This window comes from Rhinoderma darwinii, chromosome 3 (assembly GCF_050947455.1).
Source record: "Rhinoderma darwinii isolate aRhiDar2 chromosome 3, aRhiDar2.hap1, whole genome shotgun sequence".
In the NCBI taxonomy this organism is placed as follows: Eukaryota; Metazoa; Chordata; class Amphibia; order Anura; family Rhinodermatidae; genus Rhinoderma; species Rhinoderma darwinii.
In genome coordinates, this window is record NC_134689.1 from 3,312,948 (window position 1) to 3,335,206 (window position 22,259).

At 41.1% G+C, this 22,259-nt stretch overlaps 1 protein-coding gene across 1 annotated transcript; it reads left to right on the forward strand.

The window, feature by feature from the left end:
* Window positions 1-9,730: 9,730 nt before the first annotated feature.
* BCL2L14 (BCL2 like 14) lies at window positions 9,731-21,385 on the forward strand. The gene is made up of 6 exons (XM_075859782.1): window positions 9,731-9,857; window positions 17,299-17,592; window positions 18,049-18,186; window positions 19,408-19,475; window positions 20,156-20,425; window positions 20,908-21,385. Exons 2-6 carry the CDS (start codon window positions 17,301-17,303, stop codon window positions 20,947-20,949), a joined length of 810 nt encoding a protein of 269 aa, XP_075715897.1. The 5' UTR covers window positions 9,731-9,857; window positions 17,299-17,300; the 3' UTR covers window positions 20,950-21,385.
* The last annotated feature ends 874 nt before the right edge of the window (window positions 21,386-22,259 follow it).

Genomic DNA, 22,259 nt, shown 5'->3' on the forward strand with positions numbered 1-22,259 from the left:
AGGACAGAAAAACAAAGCCCCTCAAAATATTTATTTCCAGTGATTGCGACATGAAAAGCTGCAGAGACCTGAACACCCCCGGAAACGGCCGCCATATTGCCCCCTTATGTCCAGTAGATCTAGTTTTTACAATGTGCGAGTGTTACCGTGGAAACCCATCAACTTGTACGAAATCCACGACGATTCGGCTACGTCTGACATCAAGACGGCGAAAATAACCGCGCACTGATCCAACCTGGCATCATTGTGTCTATAACAGATACATCAGCAGGACACGTGACTAACTACACGGACAACCAGCCTGTATATCATGTGTGAGAGGTTGTCACAGCCCCGCCCCCTGTTACTGACATCACTGATATATAATATAATTACATTGTGATCAGACATGAGATCCACACATCTTATATACAGTAACAGCTATTCATCTATTACTACTGACAACCAGCCTGTATATCATGTGTGAGAGGTTGTCACAGCTCCGCCCCCTGTTACTGACATCACTGATATATAATATAATTACATTGTGATCAGACATGAGATCCACACATCTTATATACAGTCACAGCTATTCATCTATTACTACTGACAACCAGCCTGTATATCATGTGTGAGAGGTTGTCACAGCCCCGCCCCCTGTTACTGACATCACTGATATATAATATAATTACATTGTGATCAGACATGAGATCCACACATCTTATATACAGTAACAGCTATTCATCTATTACTACTGACAACCAGCCTGTATATCATGTGTGAGAGGTTGTCACAGCCCCGCCCCCTGTTACTGACATCACTGATATATAATATAATTACATTGTGATCAGACATGAGATCCACACATCTTATATACAGTAACAGCTATTCATCTATTACTACTGACAGCCAGCCTGTATATCATGTGTGAGAGGTTGTCACAGCCCCGCCCCCTGTTACTGACATCACTGATATATAATATAATTACACTGTGATCAGACATGAGATCCACACATCTTATATACAGTAACAGCTATTCATCTATTACTACTGACAACCAGCCCGTATATCATGTGTGAGAGGTTGTCACAGCCCCGCCCCCTGTTACTGACATCACTGATATATAATATAATTACATGTGATCAGACATGAGATCCACACATCTTATATACAGTAACAGCTATTCATCTATTACTACTGACAACCAGCCTGTATATCATGTGTGAGAGGTTGTCACAACCCCGCCCCCTGTTACTGACATCACTGATATATAATATAATTACATGTGATCAGACATGAGATCCACACATCTTATATACAGTAACAGCTATTCATCTATTACTACTGACAACCAGCCTGTATATCATGTGTGAGAGGTTGTCACAACCCCGCCCCCTGTTACTGACATCACTGATATATAATATAATTACATGTGATCAGACATGAGATCCACACATCTTATATACAGTAACAGCTATTCATCTATTACTACTGACAACCAGCCTGTATATCATGTGTGAGAGGTTGTCACAGCTCCGCCCCCTGCTACTGACATCACTGATATATAATATAATTACACTGTGATCAGACATGAGATCCACACATCTTATATACAGTAACAGCTATTCATCTATTACTACTGACAACCAGCCCGTATATCATGTGTGAGAGGTTGTCACAGCCCCGCCCCCTGTTACTGACATCACTGATATATAATATAATTACATGTGATCAGACATGAGATCCACACATCTTATATACAGTAACAGCTATTCATCTATTACTACTGACAACCAGCCTGTATATCATGTGTGAGAGGTTGTCACAACCCCGCCCCCTGTTACTGACATCACTGATATATAATATAATTACATGTGATCAGACATGAGATCCACACATCTTATATACAGTAACAGCTATTCATCTATTACTACTGACAACCAGCCTGTATATCATGTGTGAGAGGTTGTCACAGCCCCGCCCCCTGTTGCTGATATCACTGATATATAATATAATTACACTGTGATCAGACATGAGATCCACACATCTTATATACAGTAACAGCCATTCATCTATTACTACTGACTACCAGCCTGTATATCATGTGTGAGAGGTTGTCACAGCTCCGCCCCCTGTTACTGACATCACTGATATATAATATAATTACATTGTGATCAGACATGAGATCCACACATCTTATATACAGTAACAGCTACTCATCTATTACTACTGACAACCAGCCTGTATATCATGTGTGAGAGGTTGTCACAGCCCCGCCCCCTGTTACTGACATCACTGATATATAATATAATTACACTGTGATCAGACATGAGATCCACACATCTTATATACAGTAACAGCTATTCATCTATTACTACTGACAACCAGCCTGTATATCATGTGTGAGAGGTTGTCACAGCCCCGCCTCCTGTTACTGACATCACTGATATATAATATAATTACACTGTGATCAGACATGAGATCCACACATCTTATATACAGTAACAGCTATTCATCTATTCCTACTGACAACCAGCCTGTATATCATGTGTGAGAGGTTGTCACAGCCCCGCCCCCTGTACTGACATCACTGATATATAATATAATTACACTGTGATCAGACATGAGATCCACACATCTTATATACAGTAACAGCTATTCATCTATTACTACTGACAACCAGCCTGTATATCATGTGTGAGAGGTTGTCACTGCCCCGCCCCCTGTTACTGACATCACTGATATATAATATAATTACATGTGATCAGACATGAGATCCACACATCTTATATACAGTAACAGCTATTCATCTATTACTACTGACAACCAGCCTGTATATCATGTGTGAGAGGTTGTCACAGCTCCGCCCCCTGTTACTGACATCACTGATATATAATATAATTACACTGTGATCAGACATGAGATCCACACATCTTATATACAGTAACAGCTATTCATCTATTACTACTGACAACCTGCCTGTATATCATGTGTGAGAGGTTGTCACAGCCCCGCCCCCCGTTACTGACATCACTGATATATAATATAATTACATGTGATCAGACATGAGATCCACACATCTTATATACAGTACCAGCTATTCATCTATTACTACTGACAACCAGCCTGTATATCATGTGTGAGAGGTTGTCACAGCCCCGCCCCCTGTTACTGACATCACTGATATATAATATAATTACATTGTGATCAGACATGAGATCCACACATCTTATACAGTAACAGCTATTCATCTATTACTACTGACAACCAGCCTGTATATCATGTGTGAGAGGTTGTCACAGCCCCGCCCCCTGTTACTGACATCACTGATATATAATATCATTACATTGTGATCAGACATGAGATCCACACATCTTATATACAGTAACAGCTATTCATCTATTACTACTGACAACCAGCCTGTATATCATGTGTGAGAGGTTGTCACAGCCCCGCCCCCTGTTACTGACATCACTGATATATAATATAATTACACTGTGATCAGACATGAGATCCACACATCTTATATACAGTAACAGCTATTCATCTATTACTACTGACAACCTGCCTGTATATCATGTGTGAGAGGTTGTCACAGCCCCGCCCCCCGTTACTGACATCACTGATATATAATATAATGACATTGTGATCAGACATGAGATCCACACATCTTATATACAGTAACAGCTATTCATCTATTACTACTGACAACCAGCCTGTATATCATGTGTGAGAGGTTGTCACAGCCCCGCCCCCTGTTACTGACATCACTGATATATAATATAATTACACTGTGATCAGACATGAGATCCACACATCTTATATACAGTAACAGCTATTCATCTATTACTACTGACAACCAGCCTGTATATCATGTGTGAGAGGTTGTCACAGCCCCGCCCCCTGTTACTGACATCACTGATATATAATATAATTACATGTGATCAGACATGAGATCCACACATCTTATATACAGTAACAGCTATTCATCTATTACTACTGACAACCAGCCTGTGTATCATGTGTGAGAGGTTGTCACAGCTCCGCCCCCTGTTACTGACATCACTGATATATAATATAATTACATTGTGATCAGACATGAGATCCACACATCTTATATACAGTCACAGCTATTCATCTATTACTACTGACAACCAGCCTGTATATCATGTGTGAGAGGTTGTCACAGCCCCGCCCCCTGTTACTGACATCACTGATATATAATATAATGACATTGTGATCAGACATGAGATCCACACATCTTATATACAGTAACAGCTATTCATCTATTACTACTGACAACCAGCCTGTATATCATGTGTGAGAGGTTGTCACAGCCCCGCCCCCTGTTACTGACATCACTGATATATAATATAATTACATTGTGATCAGACATGAGATCCACACATCTTATATACAGTAACAGCTATTCATCTATTACTACTGACAACCAGCCTGTATATCATGTGTGAGAGGTTGTCACAGCCCCACCCCCTGTTACTGACATCACTGATATATAATATAATTACATTGTGATCAGACATGAGATCCACACATCTTATATACAGTCACAGCTATTCATCTATTACTACTGACAACCAGCCTGTATATCATGTGTGAGGGGTTGTCACAGCTCCGCCCCCTGTTACTGACATCACTGATATATAATATAATTACATTGTGATCAGACATGAGATCCACACATCTTATATACAGTAACAGCTATTCATCTATTACTACTGACAACCAGCCCTGTATATCATGTGTGAGAGGTTGTCACAGCCCCGCCCCCTGTTACTGACATCACTGATATATAATATAATTACACTGTGATCAGACATGAGATCCACACATCTTATATACAGTAACAGCTATTCATCTATTACTACTGACAACCAGCCTGTATATCATGTGTGAGAGGTTGTCACAGCCCCGCCTCCTGTTACTGACATCACTGATATATAATATAATGACACTGTGATCAGACATGAGATCCACACATCTTATATACAGTAACAGCTATTGATCTATTACTACTGACAACCAGCCTGTATATCATGTGTGAGAGGTTGTCACAGCCCCGCCCCCTGTTACTGACATCACTGATATATAATATAATTACACTGTGATCAGACATGAGATCCACACATCTTATATACAGTAACAGCTATTCATCTATTACTACTGACAACCAGACTGTATATCATGTGTGAGAGGTTGTCACAGCCACGCCCCCTGTTACTGACATCACTGATATATAATATAATTACACTGTGATCAGACATGAGATCCACACATCTTATATACAGTAACAGCTATTCATCTATTACTACTGACAACCAGCCTGTATATCATGTGTGAGAGGTTGTCACAGCCCCGCCCCCTGTTACTGACATCACTGATATATAATATAATTACATGTGATCAGACATGAGATCCACACATCTTATATACAGTCACAGCTATTCATCTATTACTACTGACAACCAGCCTGTATATCATGTGTGAGAGGTTGTCACAGCCCCGCCCCGTTACTGACATCACTGATATATAATATAATTACATTGTGATCAGACATGAGATCCACACATCTTATATACAGTCACAGCTATTCATCTATTACTACTGACAACCAGCCTGTATATCATGTGTGAGAGGTTGTCACAGCCCCGCCCCCTGTTACTGACATCACTGATATATAATAGAATTACATGTGATCAGACATGAGATCCACACATCTTATATACAGTAACAGCTATTCATCTATTACTACTAACAACCAGCCTGTATATCATGTGTGAGAGGTTGTCACAGCTCCGCCCCCTGTTACTGACATCACTGATATATAATATAATTACATTGTGATCAGACATGAGAGCCACACATCTTATATACAGTAACAGCTATTCATCTATTACTACTGACAACCAGCCTGTATATCATGTGTGAGAGGTTGTCACAGCCCCGCCCCCTGTTACTGACATCACTGATATAATATAATTACATTGTGATCAGACATGAGATCCACACATCTTATATACAGTAACAGCTATTCATCTATTACTACTGACAACCAGCCTGTATATCATGTGTGAGAGGTTGTCACAGCTCCGCCCCCTGTTACTGATATATAATATAATTACATTGTGATCAGACATGAGATCCACACATCTTATATACAGTGACAGCTATTCATCTATTACTACTGACAACCAGCCTGTATATCATGTGTGAGAGGTTGTCACAGCCCCGCCCCCTGTTACTGACATCACTGATATATAGTATAATTACATTGTGGTCAGACATGAGATCCACACATCTTATATACAGTAACAGCTATTCATCTATTACTACTGACAACCAGCCCGTATATCATGTGTGAGAGGTTGTCACAGCCCCGCCCCCTGTTACTGACATCACTGATATATAATATAATTACACTGTGATCAGACATGAGATCCACACATCTTATATACAGTAACAGCTATTCATCTATTACTACTGACAACCAGCCTGTATATCATGTGTGAGAGGTTGTCACAGCCCCGCCCCCTGTTACTGACATCACTGATATATAATATAATTACACTGTGATCAGACATGAGATCCACACATCTTATATACAGTAACAGCTATTCATCTATTACTACTGACAACCAGCCTGTATATCATGTGTGAGAGGTTGTCACAGCCCCGCCCCCTGTTACTGACCACTGATATATAATATAATTACACTGTGATCAGACATGAGATCCACACATCTTATATACAGTAACAGCTATTCATCTATTACTACTGACAACCAGCCTGTATATCATGTGTGAGAGGTTGTCACAGCCCCGCCCCCTGTTACTGACATCACTGATATATAATATAATTACACTGTGATCAGACATGAGATCCACACATCTTATATACAGTAACAGCTATTCATCTATTACTACTGACAACCAGCCTGTATATCATGTGTGAGAGGTTGTCACAGCTCCGCCCCCTGTTACTGACATCACTGATATATAATATAATTACATTGTGATCAGACATGAGATCCACACATCTTATATACAGTAACAGTTATTCATCTATTACTACTGACAACCAGCCTGTATATCATGTGTGAGAGGTTGTCACAGCTCCGCCCCCTGTTACTGACATCACTGATATATAATATAATTACACTGTGATCAGACATGAGATTCACACATCTTATATACAGTAACAGCTATTCATCTATTACTACTGACAACCAGCCTGTATATCATGTGTGAGAGGTTGTCACAGCCCCGCCCCCTGTTACTGACATCACTGATATATAATATAATTACATTGTGATCAGACATGAGATCCACACATCTTATATACAGTAACAGCTATTCATCTATTACTACTGACAACCAGCCTGTATATCATGTGTGAGAGGTTGTCACAGCCCCGCCCCCTGTTACTGACATCACTGATATATAATATAATTACACTGTGATCAGACATGAGATCCACACATCTTATATACAGTAACAGCTATTCATCTATTACTACTGACAACCAGCCTGTATATCATGTGTGAGAGGTTGTCACAGCCCCGCCCCCTGTTACTGACATCACTGATATATAATATAATTACACTGTGATCAGACATCAGATCCACACATCTTATATACAGTAACAGCTATTCATCTATTACTACTGACAACCTGCCTGTATATCATGTGTGAGAGGTTGTCACAGCCCCGCCCCCTGTTACTGACATCACTGATATATAATATAATTACATTGTGATCAGACATGAGATCCACACATCTTATATACAGTAACAGCTCTTCATCTATTACTACTGACAACCAGCCTGTATATCATGTGTGAGAGGTTGTCACAGCCCCGCCTCCTGTTACTGACATTACTGATATATAATATAATGACATTGTGATCAGACGTGAGATCCACACATCTTATATACAGTAACAGCTATTCATCTATAACTACTGACAATCAACCTGTATATCATGTGTGAGAGGTTGTCACAGCCCCGCCCCCTGTTACTGACATCACTGATATATAATATAATTACACTGTGATCAGACATGAGATCCACACATCTTATATACAGTGACAGCTATTCATCTATTACTACTGACAACCAGCCTGTATATCATGTGTGAGAGGTTGTCACAGCTCCGCCCCCTGTTACTGACATCACTGATATATAATATAATTACATTGTGATCAGACATGAGATCCACACATCTTATATACAGTCACAGCTATTCATCTATTACTACCGACAACCAGCCTGTATATCATGTGTGAGAGGTTGTCACAGCCCCGCCCCCCGTTACTGACATCACTGATATAATATAATTACACTGTGATCAGACATGAGATCCACACATCTTATATACAGTAACAGCTATTCATCTATTACTACTGACAACCAGCCTGTATATCATGTGTGAGAGGTTGTCACAGCTCCGCCCCCTGTTACTGACATCACTGATATATAATATAATTACATTGTGATCAGACATGAGATCCACACATCTTATATACAGTAAGGCTATGTTCACACGGGGTCTTTTGCCGAGTTTTTTGACGCGGAAACCGCGTCGCAAAACTCGGCAGAAACGGCCCGAGAACGCCTCCCATTGATTTCAATGGGAGGCGTCGGCGTCTTTTTCCCGCGAGCAGTAAAACTGCCTCGCGGGAAAAAGAAGCGACATGCCCTATCTTCGGGCGCTTCCGCCTCCGACCTCCCATTGACTTCAATGGGAGGCAGGAGAAAGCGTGTTTTCTGCCCGCGGCGCTCAATGGCCGCGGGCGAAAAACGGCGCGATCATTGCTATTCACACGGAGTATTTTGGGGGAGGAATATCTGCCTCAAAATTCCGTTTGGAGCTTTGAGGCAGATATTCCTCCCCCAAAATACTCCGTGTGAACATAGCCTAACAGCTATTCATCTATTACTACTGACAACCAGCCTGTATATCATGTGTGAGGTTGTCACAGCTCCGCCCCCTGTTACTGAGAGGTTGTCACAGCTCCGCCCCCTGTTACTGAGAGGATGTCACAGCTCCGCCCCCTGTTACTGAGAGGTTGTCACAGCTCCGCCCCCTGTTACTGAGAGGTTGTCACAGCTCCGCCCCCTGTTACTGAGAGGTTGTCACAGCTCCGCCCCCTGTTACTGAGAGGTTGTCACAGCTCCGCTCCCTGTTACTGAGAGGATGTCACAGCTCCGCCCCCTGTTACTGAGAGGTTGTCACAGCTCCGCCCCCTGTTACTGAGAGGTTGTCACAGCTCCGCCCCCTGTTACTGAGAGGTTGTCATAGCCCCGCCCTACAGTGTATCTGGTTAGTCTGTTGACTCTACATTACACTAGATGCGATGCAGCGGGGCACTTGTTTGTATCTTTTGGCCGTTTGTGGAAGGAAATGATTGCTGTAACGCCGCTTCCTCCTCTTCAGCTGTTTCTTATTTATACCTGAGTCTTAGGTGACAACCATTAGTGATTACACGACAGCTCGGGCAGGGGGGGGGGGGGGTCACCCAGCTTTCCCGGGACCCTGCATGGCCAATCTGTCTATTTATCTGGTGATATCATCTATGTATGAGCACATATAACTGGGCCCGCTCTTCACAGCTGGAGTGTCGTCTCTATGACTTGTTTCCGGGATTTTCCCCAGACTGTGGATATTACTGACGTGTTGACTCATTATCTTCTGACCTCGGAGACGCCCGGGGGGCGGGGCGGGGCGGGGCGGGGCGGATATAAAGGGATCCTCGGCCAGCAGAGCAGGGGCAGAAGTTTCTGTTGACGGAGACGAAGGGGCCGCCTCAGCTCTGCTGTATACGAGTGTTTCAGGCTCAAAGTCCTCAGGAAACGGCAGGTAACGTGTGTGGAGGTGACGGTGGTCCCGCCGGGTGCGGAAACCACGTGGCGGCTTCTACTGATGTAAACGCGACAAAAGCCGACAGAGAAGTCGTGTTCGGCTCTGTTCACACTGTTCTGTGACGCGTTTAATTGCAAAATCCGCGCGCGTTTTTTTTCCTTTGCCTGTTGCAGAGATGAAAAAGAAAAAAAAACAAAAACCCCACAGTGTGATGCAAAACCACTTAAAAAAAACCGAGCTGGTTTCTCCAGGTAGAATTTTCTGCCTGCAAAAAAACTGTGTGTGAACAGGGCCTTAACTTGACTACGTCTGTGTGTTTTTATATTCCGTCACTATATGCAGTTTTTTTAAAGTGGGCGGGACTTAGTGTGAGAAGCGGGGCCACCTCGCAGCCGGCGTAGATTTTACTTTGTGGCGCGCGGACCGCCGAAGATGCGACGAACTTAATGGGCTTCACCGCATAATATGTTGTATCTTCCTCCAGAGCGCGTCCGTCGCTTTACCACAAATTGCTGCGGTTTTGCGATGATGAATTTAAAGGTAGGACTTTTTTTTTTTTACATTTATTTTTACACGTGAGTTACCTGTAAAGACCGCGCTGCAGAACGCGGTAAAATGTGCGTGGTTTTTGAGGCCGCTTTGACCGCGCCATTATAACGACTTGGACGGCGTATAAAGCGCCAATCTTAGTACATCGGGGCCTTTTGGCCGCTCACGCGGGACGTTTATTTCACTCATTGTGTGACGAGGATCAGACGTCGGAGTCCAAATACATTTTTTTCGCTGCAGACCGCGCCGGTTTACATTGATTTTTGGAAAATAGCGGCAAAATAAGTTTTGCTGAAAAAAAAAACAACCACTCATTTGGCTGCGGTTTTTGTTTTGGTAGATAAACTCCTGTCTCTCTGGAAGTTCATCAACGAAAACCGCACCGTGACCCCGGCTTTAGGGGGGGCATGAACGGCGGGGTGAATATTTTTGCGTTCAGTCCGTTTTGGCGGTCGCGTTATTTGTTTGTTTTCTCTTTGACGTGAGATTCTTGTTACAGAAAAGTGCGGGGGGGGGGCAGTGATTTACTCTTTTACTTAGAGGCGATTTATTTTCCCGTATCTCATACCTGGGATTGCGCTCCGTATTTTCTAAGACTAGGAAGGTCTATGGAGAGATTTGCATTTCCCGTAAAACGCGCCTCGTATCGGGCGGAGACGCACCGGATGCTGTTACTCTGTAGATACAATATTGTGATGGTGGGGGAGGGGCAGAGATTAGGACTGGGCCGGGCCCGCCCCCTCCGTCTTTCGGCTGATCATCCCAGCTCCTCCCCCATTTCTAGGATGTTCTGCAACTTTGTAATATACTTTCAATTCTCTGCTTTTCTCAAGATCTCTGCTTGCTGTCAACAAATGGGAACTTTCAGATGGCTGAGAACTTGTACAGGTCTGTTTCCCAAGGCTGAGGATTTGTTACATTGTATCAGTGTCGACAATTGTCTGTAAACCAAACACATCAGCAACGCAAATCTCTCTCCTGTCCTGATGGCTTGTTACAATGTATCAGAGGATTGTCTAGCGTGGATAGAACTGTAACAAACGCTCAGCTGCGAGAAGTGTTAGGTCTGTACATGGTTTTTAGCCTCTGCAAGTAAACCAAAAAGTTCCTATTCACGTACAGCAAGCAGGGATATTGAAAATGGTGCCACGTAATACAGCAGATTTGAGCTTAAAAAAACCAAACTTGTTTTGCCGGCGGATAATGAGGGCTCAGGGGTTCGGTGTGGGGGGGGGGGGAGCACTTTTATAACAATAACCACAAATTTCAGTTTGTTTAATTCCCCTCCCCCGCCCACAGCTGTGACGCAATACAAGTCTGTGCAAAGAGCGGATACTAGAAGCAGTGTAACATCTTTAAAGCACCGGGGCGTCACCTCCTCCCTGGTGTGCAGCACATTGAGGGTTAATGGAGACGTCACATGATAAACGGTATTCCTGCACAACCGCCTAACGTAGAAATGATCAGCGAATCCTCATTATAAATCCGCAGCTGGAGTCCTAATCATTCCTGATATGTTTCTATGTCCCGGCAATGTAGATTACAAGTCATCACCTGACTCAGGTCTACAGGGAAAAGGCGGCTCGTTATGTAAATAAGTTCTGTTCCCAGAAACCCACAGAACTCGTCCAGCAAGATCTGACTCCATAAATACTAGATCATTGAAGTCAATGGGTGCGTGAAAACCACGCATGCCGCACGGAAGCACTTCCGTGCGAACTGCGTGATTTGCGCAACAGCTGTCAAAAGGATGAATGAAAAAACAGAAAAGCACCACGTGCAACAAACATCCAAACGGAGTGTCATAATGATGGCGGCTGCGCGAAAAGCACGCAGCCGCGCATCATGCACTGATGACACACGGAGCTGTTAAGTGCCTTTTGCGCAGGCAAAACACCGCGTTTTTGTGAATCCAGCCTAGTACTGCCCCTTTATACAAGAATATAACTACTATAATACTGCCCCTTTATACAAGAATATAACTACTATAATACTGCTCCTATGTACAAGAATATAACTACTATAATACTGCCCCTATATACAAGAATATAACTACTATAATACTGCCCCCTATATACAAGAATATAACTACTATAATACTGCCCCTATATACAAGAATATAACTACTATAATACTGCCCCTATATACAAGAATATAACTACTATAATACTGCCCTTATATACAAGAATATAACTACTATAATACTGCCCCTATATACAAGAATATAACTACTATAATACTGCTCCTATGTACAAGAATATAACTACTATAATACTGGTCCTATATACAAGAATATAACTACTATAATACTGCCCCCTATATACAAGAATATAACTACTATAATACTGCTCCTATGTACAAGAATATAACTACTATAATACTGCCCCTTTATACAAGAATATAACTACTATAATACTGCTCCTATGTACAAGAATATAACTACTATAATACTGCCCCTATATACAAGAATATAACTACTATAATACTGCCCCCTATATACAAGAATATAACTACTATAATACTGCTCCTATGTACAAGAATATAACTACTATAATACTGCCCCTATATACAAGAATATAACTACTATAATACTGCCCCCTATATACAAGAATATAACTACTATAATACTGCTCCTATATACAAGAATATAACTACTATAATACTGCCCCCTATATACAAGAATATAACTACTATAATACTGCTCCTATATACAAGAATATAACTACTATAATACTGCTCCTACATACAAGAATATAACTACTATAATACTGCCCCCTATATACAAGAATATAACTACTATAATACTGCTCCTATGTACAAGAATATAAACTACTATAATACTGCCCCTATATACAAGAATATAACTACTATAATACTGCTCCTATATACAAGAATATAACTACTATAATACTGCCCCTATATACAAGAATATAACTACTATAATACTGCCCCCTATATACAAGAATATAACTACTATAATACTGCTCCTATGTACAAGAATATAACTACTATAATACTGCCCCTATATACAAGAATATAACTACTATAATACTGCTCCTATATACAAGAATATAACTACTATAATACTGCTCCTACATACAAGAATATAACTACTATAATACTGCCCCTATATACAAGAATATAACTACTATAATACTGCCCCTATATACAAGAATATAACTACTATAATACTGCCCCTATATACAAGAATATAACTACTATAATACTGCCCCTATATACAAGAATATAACTACTATAATACTGCTCCTATATACAAGAATATAACTACTATAATACTGCTCCTACATACAAGAATATAACTACTATAATACTGCTCCTACATACAAGAATATAACTACTATAATACTGCCACTATATACAAGAATATAACTACTATAATACTGCCCCCTATATACAAGAATATAACTACTATAATACTGCCCCTTTATACAAGAATATAACTACTATAATACTGCCCCCTATATACAAGAATATAACTACTATAATACTGCTCCTATATACAAGAATATAACTACTATAATACTGCCCCCTATATACAAGAATATAACTACTATAATACTGCCCCTATATACAAGAATATAACTACTATAATACTGCCTCTATATACAACAATATAACTACTATAATACTGCCCCCTATATACAAGAATATAACTACTATAATACTGCCCCTTTATACAAGAATATAACTACTATAATACTGCTCCTATATACAAGAATATAACTACTATAATACTGCCCCCTATATACAAGAATATAACTACTATAATACTGCTCCTATATACAAGAATATAACTACTATAATACTGCTCCTATATACAAGAATATAACTACTATAATACTGCCCCTTTATACAAGAATATAACTACTATAATACTGCCTCCTATATACAAGAATATAACTACTATAATACTGCTCCTATATACAAGAATATAACTACTATAATACTGCCTCCTATATACAAGAATATAACTACTATAATACTGCCCTCTATATACAAGAATATAACTACTATAATACTGCTCCTATATACAAGAATATAACTACTATAATACTGCCCCTATATACAAGAATATAACTACTATAATACTGCCCCTATATACAAGAATATAACTACTATAATACTGCCCCCTATATACAAGAATATAACTACTATAATACTGCCCCTATATACAAGAATATAACTACTATAATACTGCCCCTATATACAAGAATATAACTACTACAACACTGCTCCTATATACAAGAATATAACTACTATAATACTGCCCCTATATACAGGAATATACCTACTATAATACTGCCCCTATATACAAGAATATAACGACTATAATACTGCTCCTATATACAAGAATATAACTACTATAATACTGCCCCTATATACAAGAATATAACGACTATAATACTGCTCCTATATACAAGAATATAACTACTATAATACTGCCCCCTATATACAAGAATATAACTACTATAATACTGCCCCCTATATACAAGGATATAACTACTATAATACTGCCCCCTATATACAAGGATATAACTACTATAATACTGCTCCTATATACAAGAATATACCTACAATAATACTGCCCCTATATACAAGAATATAACTACTATAATACTGCCTCCTATATACAAGAATAGAACTACTATAATACTGCCTCTATATACAAGAATAGAACTACTATAATACTGCCTCTATATACAAGAATAGAACTACTATAATACTGCCCCCTATATATAAGAATATAACTACTATAATACTGCCCCCCTATATACAAGAATATAACTACTATAATACTGCTCCTATATACAAGAATATAACTACTATAATACTGCCCCTATATACAAGAATATAACTACTATAATACTGCCCCTTATATACAAGAATATAACTATTATAATACTGCCCCTATATACAAGAATATAATACTGCCCCCTATATACAAGAATATAACTACTATAATACTGCCCCTATATACAAGAATATAACTACTATAATACTGCTCCCTATATACAAGAATATAACTACTATAATACTGCTCCTATATACAAGACTATAACTACTATAATACTGCTCCTATATACAAGAATATAACTACTATAATACTGCTCCTATATACAAGAATATAACTACTATAATACTGCTCCTATATACAAGAATACAACTACTATAATACTGCCCCCTATATACAAGAATATAACTACTATAATACTGCCCCTATATACAAGAATATAACTACTATAATACTGCTCCCTATATACAAGAATATAACTACTATAATACTGCTCCTATATACAAGACTATAACTACTATAATACTGCTCCTATATACAAGAATATAACTACTATAATACTGCTCCTATATACAAGAATATAACTACTATAATACTGCTCCTATATACAAGAATACAACTACTATAATACTGCCCCCTATATACAAGAATATAACTACTATAATACTGCTCCTATATACAAGAATATAACTACTATAATACTGCCCCTATATACAGGAATATAACTACTATAATACTGCCCCTATATACAAGAATATAACTACTATAATACTGCTCCCTATATACAGGAATATAACTACTATAATACTGCCCCCTATATACAAGAATATAACTACTATAATACTGCCCCCTATATACAAGAATATAATACTGCTCCTATATACAAGAATATAACTACTATAATACTGCCCCTATATACAAGAATATAACTACTATAATACTGCTCCCTATATACAAGAATATAACAACTATAATACTGCTCCTATATACAAGAATATAACTACTATAATACTGCTCCTATATACAAGAATATAACTACTATAATACTGCCTCCTATATACAAGAATATCACTACTATAATACTGCTCCTATATACAAGAATATAACTACTATAATACTGCTCCTATATACAAGAATATAACTACTATAATACTGCCCCCTATATACAAGAATATAACTACTATAATACTGCTCCCTATATACAAGAATATAACTACTATAATACTGCTCCTATATACAAGAATATAACGATTATAATACTACCCCTATATACAAGGATATAACTACTATAATACTGCTCCTATATACAAGAATATAACTACTATAATACTGCCCCCTATATACAAGAATATAACTACTATAATACTGCTCCCTATATACAAGAATATAACTACTATAATACTGCCCCTATATACAAGAATATAACTACTATAATACTGCCCCTATATACAAGAATATAACTACTATAATACAGCTCCTATATACAAGAATATAACTACTATAATACTGCCCCCTATATACAATAATATAACTACTATAATACTGCCCCTATATACAAGAATATAACTACTATAATACTGCTCCTATATACAATAATATAACTACTATAATACTGCTCCTATATACAAGAATATAACTACTAGAATACTGCTCCTATATACGAGAATATAACTACTATAATACTGCCCCCTATATACAGGAATATAACTAATATAATACTGCCCCTATATACAAGAATATTACTACTATAATACTGCCCCCTATATACAAGAATATAACTACTATAATACTGCCCCCTATATACAAGAATATAACTCCTATAATACTGCCCCCTATATACAAGAATATAACTACTATAATACTGCCCCCTATATACAAGAATATAACTACTATAATACTGCCCCCTATATACAAGAATATAACTACTATAATACTGCCCCCTATATACAAGAATATAACTACTATAATACTGCTCCCTATATACAAGAATATAACTACTATAATACTGCTCCTATATACAAGAATATAACTACTATAATACTGCTCCTATGATGACATTTCTTGGTCTCTCCGCAGCGATGGTCTCGGTTCAGGATGACGCTTTGGACGAGGTTCCTCTACAGGAGGAGGACAGTTTGGAGTTTCGGGTGTTGATGGTTTACGCACAGCGCGGTAACTTCCAAGATCTGAGGAGTCGGACGTCTGTAGAGAAGAAAGATGGAGTCACCTCTAATGGGGAAGGACACGCTGTTGACTCCTCGGTCCAACTAAATAAAGTCAAGAAGAAGAAGAAGCGTTTACGCTGGAGAATGACCCCAAAATGTTTGCAGCCGCCAAAGGAGAAGAATGAAAACCTGGTCCGCTCAGCGGGTTGGTAAAATGTTACTAATCAAAACTAGATGGAACTTTTTTATGAGAATAATGAGGGCCGCTCACCCCTCCTCCCCCCCCCCCCCCACACACACACACATATCAGCAGTGGTATAATCCAATTTCTCTCACTTTAAAGAGAGAACCTCTGTCTGCAGAGTATTGCACTTGTCTGCCGTAGTCGCTGCTCGCCTGACTGGAAGTTGTAGCCATCGGCAGCCATGTTGGAGCTTATGGAATGTGGTTTGTGGTCTCCTGGTCACCAACCAGAATACAACTACACACTCCCCTCCCCCTTCATGTGAATGTCACTCCCGTTTTTAGTATCTTGCTTTTTTTTTTGGATTAGTGAAAGAGAAGCAAGTGATGCAGAGGGAGGAACGTCCACATGACCGCCCACATACAAGCTATTTACTGTCTGGTAGATTATCCTATAATAATGTTTCCTGTTTGTAGGGAATCCTGATGACGCTCGGGCCCGGGTGCTCGTCGAGAGGCTGAGGGCGATTGTTCGGAAAGTAGAGAAACCTGATCAGGAGGCTGTGGGGTTCAGGTCGTTCAGGCGACAGTGCAGCGTCCAGCACGACGGGGACGGTAAGTGGATAATAGATGATCCGGCTGGTGGCGATGGGTGGACTGGTCAGACGCTCTGCCCAGATTTCTACTCTACTGCTTTCCTGTTAGGATTGAACTACAACTCTCACCGTTCTCTATTTTTTTTAACATCTCAGATTCAGACTTCACATCCGACATTTGTGTTTTTATTTTGTACCAATGTCCATAAAAGGGGCGGAGCTGTGACTACCCTTGGTAATTATCACTATTAACATATGGACTGTATAGAGGGGTAAGAAGTGTCTATAACACAATACATTTTGCATACCTCCCAACTTTCAAGTGGCGCAAAGAGGGACAACCGCGGCAGTTTTTTCTTTTAAGCCACGCCTCTAAGCCTGCCCGATCCCCGCCCATACACACCCGTTACAGCCCACACAGTATCCTGCTCCAATAGTGCCTCCGACAAAGTACTATGCCCCATACAGTAGAATGCCCTATAGCTGCTCCCATACACTAGAATGCCCCTAGTGCCAGTGCCCACGTAGCACTACCCCCCCCCCCCCCCAGGACTTCCTCTAGGGGTGGAATCTCCAGCTAGAGCATTAGCCACGCTATGGCCGGGGATCCGCTCCAGGAGGGGCCACTGACATCACTGTCCATATATGGACAGTGACGTCAAGGGCTTCCTGGGGTTCAACGTTTAAAGTAGCGCTGTGCCCGGGGAGGAGTCTGTACTAATGCTGAAGCAGGGAGCTGACGGTTCGGCAGGAAGCTTCAGCATTGGGTTTAACTGCGTCCTCAGGATACAGATACAGTTGACACCGGCCGCCCGGGAGACAAGCCGAAATCCGGGACAGTTGGGAGGTATGCGTTTTGGGCACTCCATTAATGCCACTACTGTGGAGCCATTTGTGGCAGAATTCTGGTGCATTTCAGTGAATCTCCCCCTGATGTATCACTCCCATCATCCCTGTCCCCAGCAGCTGACAATCTAATCTCTATCGTGCATACAACGTAAGGATCTGTGTCTTGGCTCCGTTCCGACTGAATCCTGACTGACCCAAATTTAAACCATAGGCTTATGTTTCCATCACCATTGATCTTCAATGGTGACGGATCCAGTGCCAATGGTTTCTGTTGGTCTCCGTCGTTATGATGGAATCTATAGAGTAGTCGCCATATGTATTTCCCAGTCTAACATGCACCAGAAACACGACACCAAGAGATGATGGGAGTACCTGGTTTTCTTTTTTTCAGTTGATGATGATTTAATTGAAGATATCGTCCAGTTTCTGAGAACAATCGGTGACGAGGAGAATAAGAAGGTGAATATATAGATGTGTGTATGTATGTATGTATATGTGTGTGTGTGGGGATATAGAAGCCTATAGTGCATTGTACAGACCAAAAAGCTGGGAGGAAAGGGAAGCGGCTTATTTTAATCTAGAACAGTCTTCGCTGAACAAGCATCCTGCTCAGGATGAACGGACACTTACACAGGCAGAGGTGAGGGGTATAAAGCTGCAGGATTGTCATTCAGAGTCTATGGAAAGCTGGGTGTCCCCTATTAGCAGTGTAATGACAGCGTGTAGGAGGCAGAGATAGAAATGGCAGAATAGAATATTTAAGAATCGTATGTACACTGTAAAGTCCAGACAGGACCCAAGAATACGGTGCAATATCAGTCAGTCTGCAGGTGGTGCGGTTATGCATATATTATTGAGGAGGTGCCAGTAACATCGGGCAACCTGCAGGTGATGTGGTTAGATGTATTGCCCATATCAGAGGTGCAGTAACATCGGGCAGCCTGCAAGAGGTGCTGTTGCATATGTATTGTCCATATCATTGAGGTGCAGTAACATCGGGCAGCCTGCAGATGGTGCTGCTATATATGTATTTTCCAGATCATTGAGGTGCAGTAACATCAGGCAGTCTGCAGGTGGTGCTGTGCTTCCTCCTCTGTCATTTCCTACCTGACCGCTATGGCTGCCTCCCCTCTCCCCAGTGTATCCAGAAGCAGCAGACTTTGCTGCAGAGACTTCAGGCTTGCTGGTCCTACGACTTCTTCCAGAGACTTACAGACAACTATGTGTCGGACCTGGTCCCGGTCTCGGAACCAGAAGACGTACAGCAGAGCAGTAGAATTGCGCTGTGCGTCCACGCCACCACCAAACTCACCGCCTTGGACCATCATCCCATGAACAGGATGTGCGGGTTTGGAGCTCGATATCTCAAGGAAAACTACAGCCAGTGGATCAAGGATCATGGAGGATGGGTAAGATGAAAGGCTACAGCCCAGGCACAAGGGGGCGCTGTTTAGATCTATGGGTAACTGCAAATCTCTATTGTAAAGTGACACTGGAAAACGTCCATATTTATCAATATATTGTGCTGTTCCCTCCCTCAAGTCCAGCAGCTCCACACTGCAGCCAATCTGAACAAACAAAGCTGCAGTGTAAAGCATGGGGAGAGCCTTGGAGACTGGAAGTGGGTTTCAGACTCCCATAGATGATGCAGCTAATCTGGAGTCACTGGCACAGCTATGATCAAAATGGAGCTGAGCTGCAGTGTAAAGCATTGGGAAGAGTCAGAATAGGAGATTTGAGCCTTTGAGGTGGATTTTAGTCTACCTCAGACTTAAAAGCAGCCAATACTGAAGGGGGGGGGGGGGGGGGTAACCAGAAGCTGGGGGAGGGGCAGACTATTGACTATACGATAAAGCAGCTTCTCACTTTATGTTTAATCTTTACCTTCTAGGAAAAAGTTATGGGAGTCCCAGAAAACTTCGAGGAGGAATAAGGTGCGGAAGGCAAACCCCACGCCCCTCCTGCCATCTCTCGGGGATCGGACCCCGAATTCTTCATATTGATGAACTCCTCATGTGGCCCGCCGGACGAAGCCTTGTGGGGTCTATTTATTTTAATGCCAAAGCCAAGATACCCCTGCCCCCTCCCCCAGTGAAAAGATGTGAACACGAGGGGCAGGACCCCAAGCCACCGGCATGCAGACAGTGTTGAGGACCCCTCTTTACATTACATACTGGTCTCTGGAAGGGGACATGGTGCTTCAGATGTGGCGTCCAAAGGGATAATGAGCAACCGCCGCCGCCACCACCATCTACAAAGCAGTGGGCGTGGCCTGTGGATCAGGTCAATGAAAGGGTTAACTGGTTGTTTTTAAAGCTCAGAAATCGGATTGTCGCGTCTTATAATAAAGTCTTATGTTTATTACAGAACAGACTCCTGCTAACTGGATGAGTCTAAGGGGAGGAGCTTGTACTTGTCAGTCAAGGATTAGACCAATCATATTCATTGTTGCTCAGCAGAAAGTGGTGACATAACTGGCCAATCAGCTGCAATCTTCTATATAATATCACTGAGCTGTGGTGCGTGTGATTGGATGGGTCTTTTTAACCAATCCGCATGCACATTTTACTAATAAAAGGCCTGTGATAGCCAATCAGAGCATCACATTTGCAGTAGACGGGGTCGGATCCGGAGTCTAGTTCCTCTAGGGGTTTCTTATAGTTGTGATAGATGTTTCTGTGCTCTTGCCCCTTCTGCCTAAGCTGGAGGGTTCAGGGTCTGATAAATGGCATAGATCAGAGGGACAGCGCCCGCGGTGAGATGGGAAGCCCTAAATTTACCAGCGATCGACCACAATCGTTAGATTGGATCTTCTAAGCCGGGTAAGAAGTGGGTGTTATCCAAGATGGGGTACATGGTGGGCTGGGACGGGAGTAAAGATGTGCCCATTAGGGAGGACGTGCAGAATCAGACTGTTGGGACGTCGGCGTAAAGATTTCATTTGGTCCGGGGGCGGCAGAAAGGGGAATATTGGTGAAACTTTATTCCAGAGCGATCCAGGGTTCGGTAGATGAATGACTGCCCGTGACACGTGAGGCAACGTAGTCGGATCTAATGTCGGGGAGGGGTGTGTGGCACTATATACAGGTGGAGGTGGGGGCACTGTCTATAGGGGTCACTATAAGGGGGGCTGCATGTGGCACCTGGTGGGGGCCCCAGTCTTTCCTTGTTACGCCCCTGCCCCCAGGTGCGGGTGACGTGGTCTATTTTAAAGCAGAATGTGTTGTAAGGTGGGTGGGTAGG

Coding starts and splice junctions, on each gene's coding strand:
- BCL2L14 (XM_075859782.1), top strand. CDS start 17,301: ATGGTCTCGGTTCAGGATGACGCTTTGGACGAGGTTCCTCTACAGGAG. Junction 17,593..18,048: donor AAACCTGGTCCGCTCAGCGG/GTTGGTAAAATG, acceptor TCCTGTTTGTAG/GGAATCCTGATGACGCTCGG. Junction 19,476..20,155: donor GTGACGAGGAGAATAAGAAG/GTGAATATATAG, acceptor CCCTCTCCCCAG/TGTATCCAGAAGCAGCAGAC.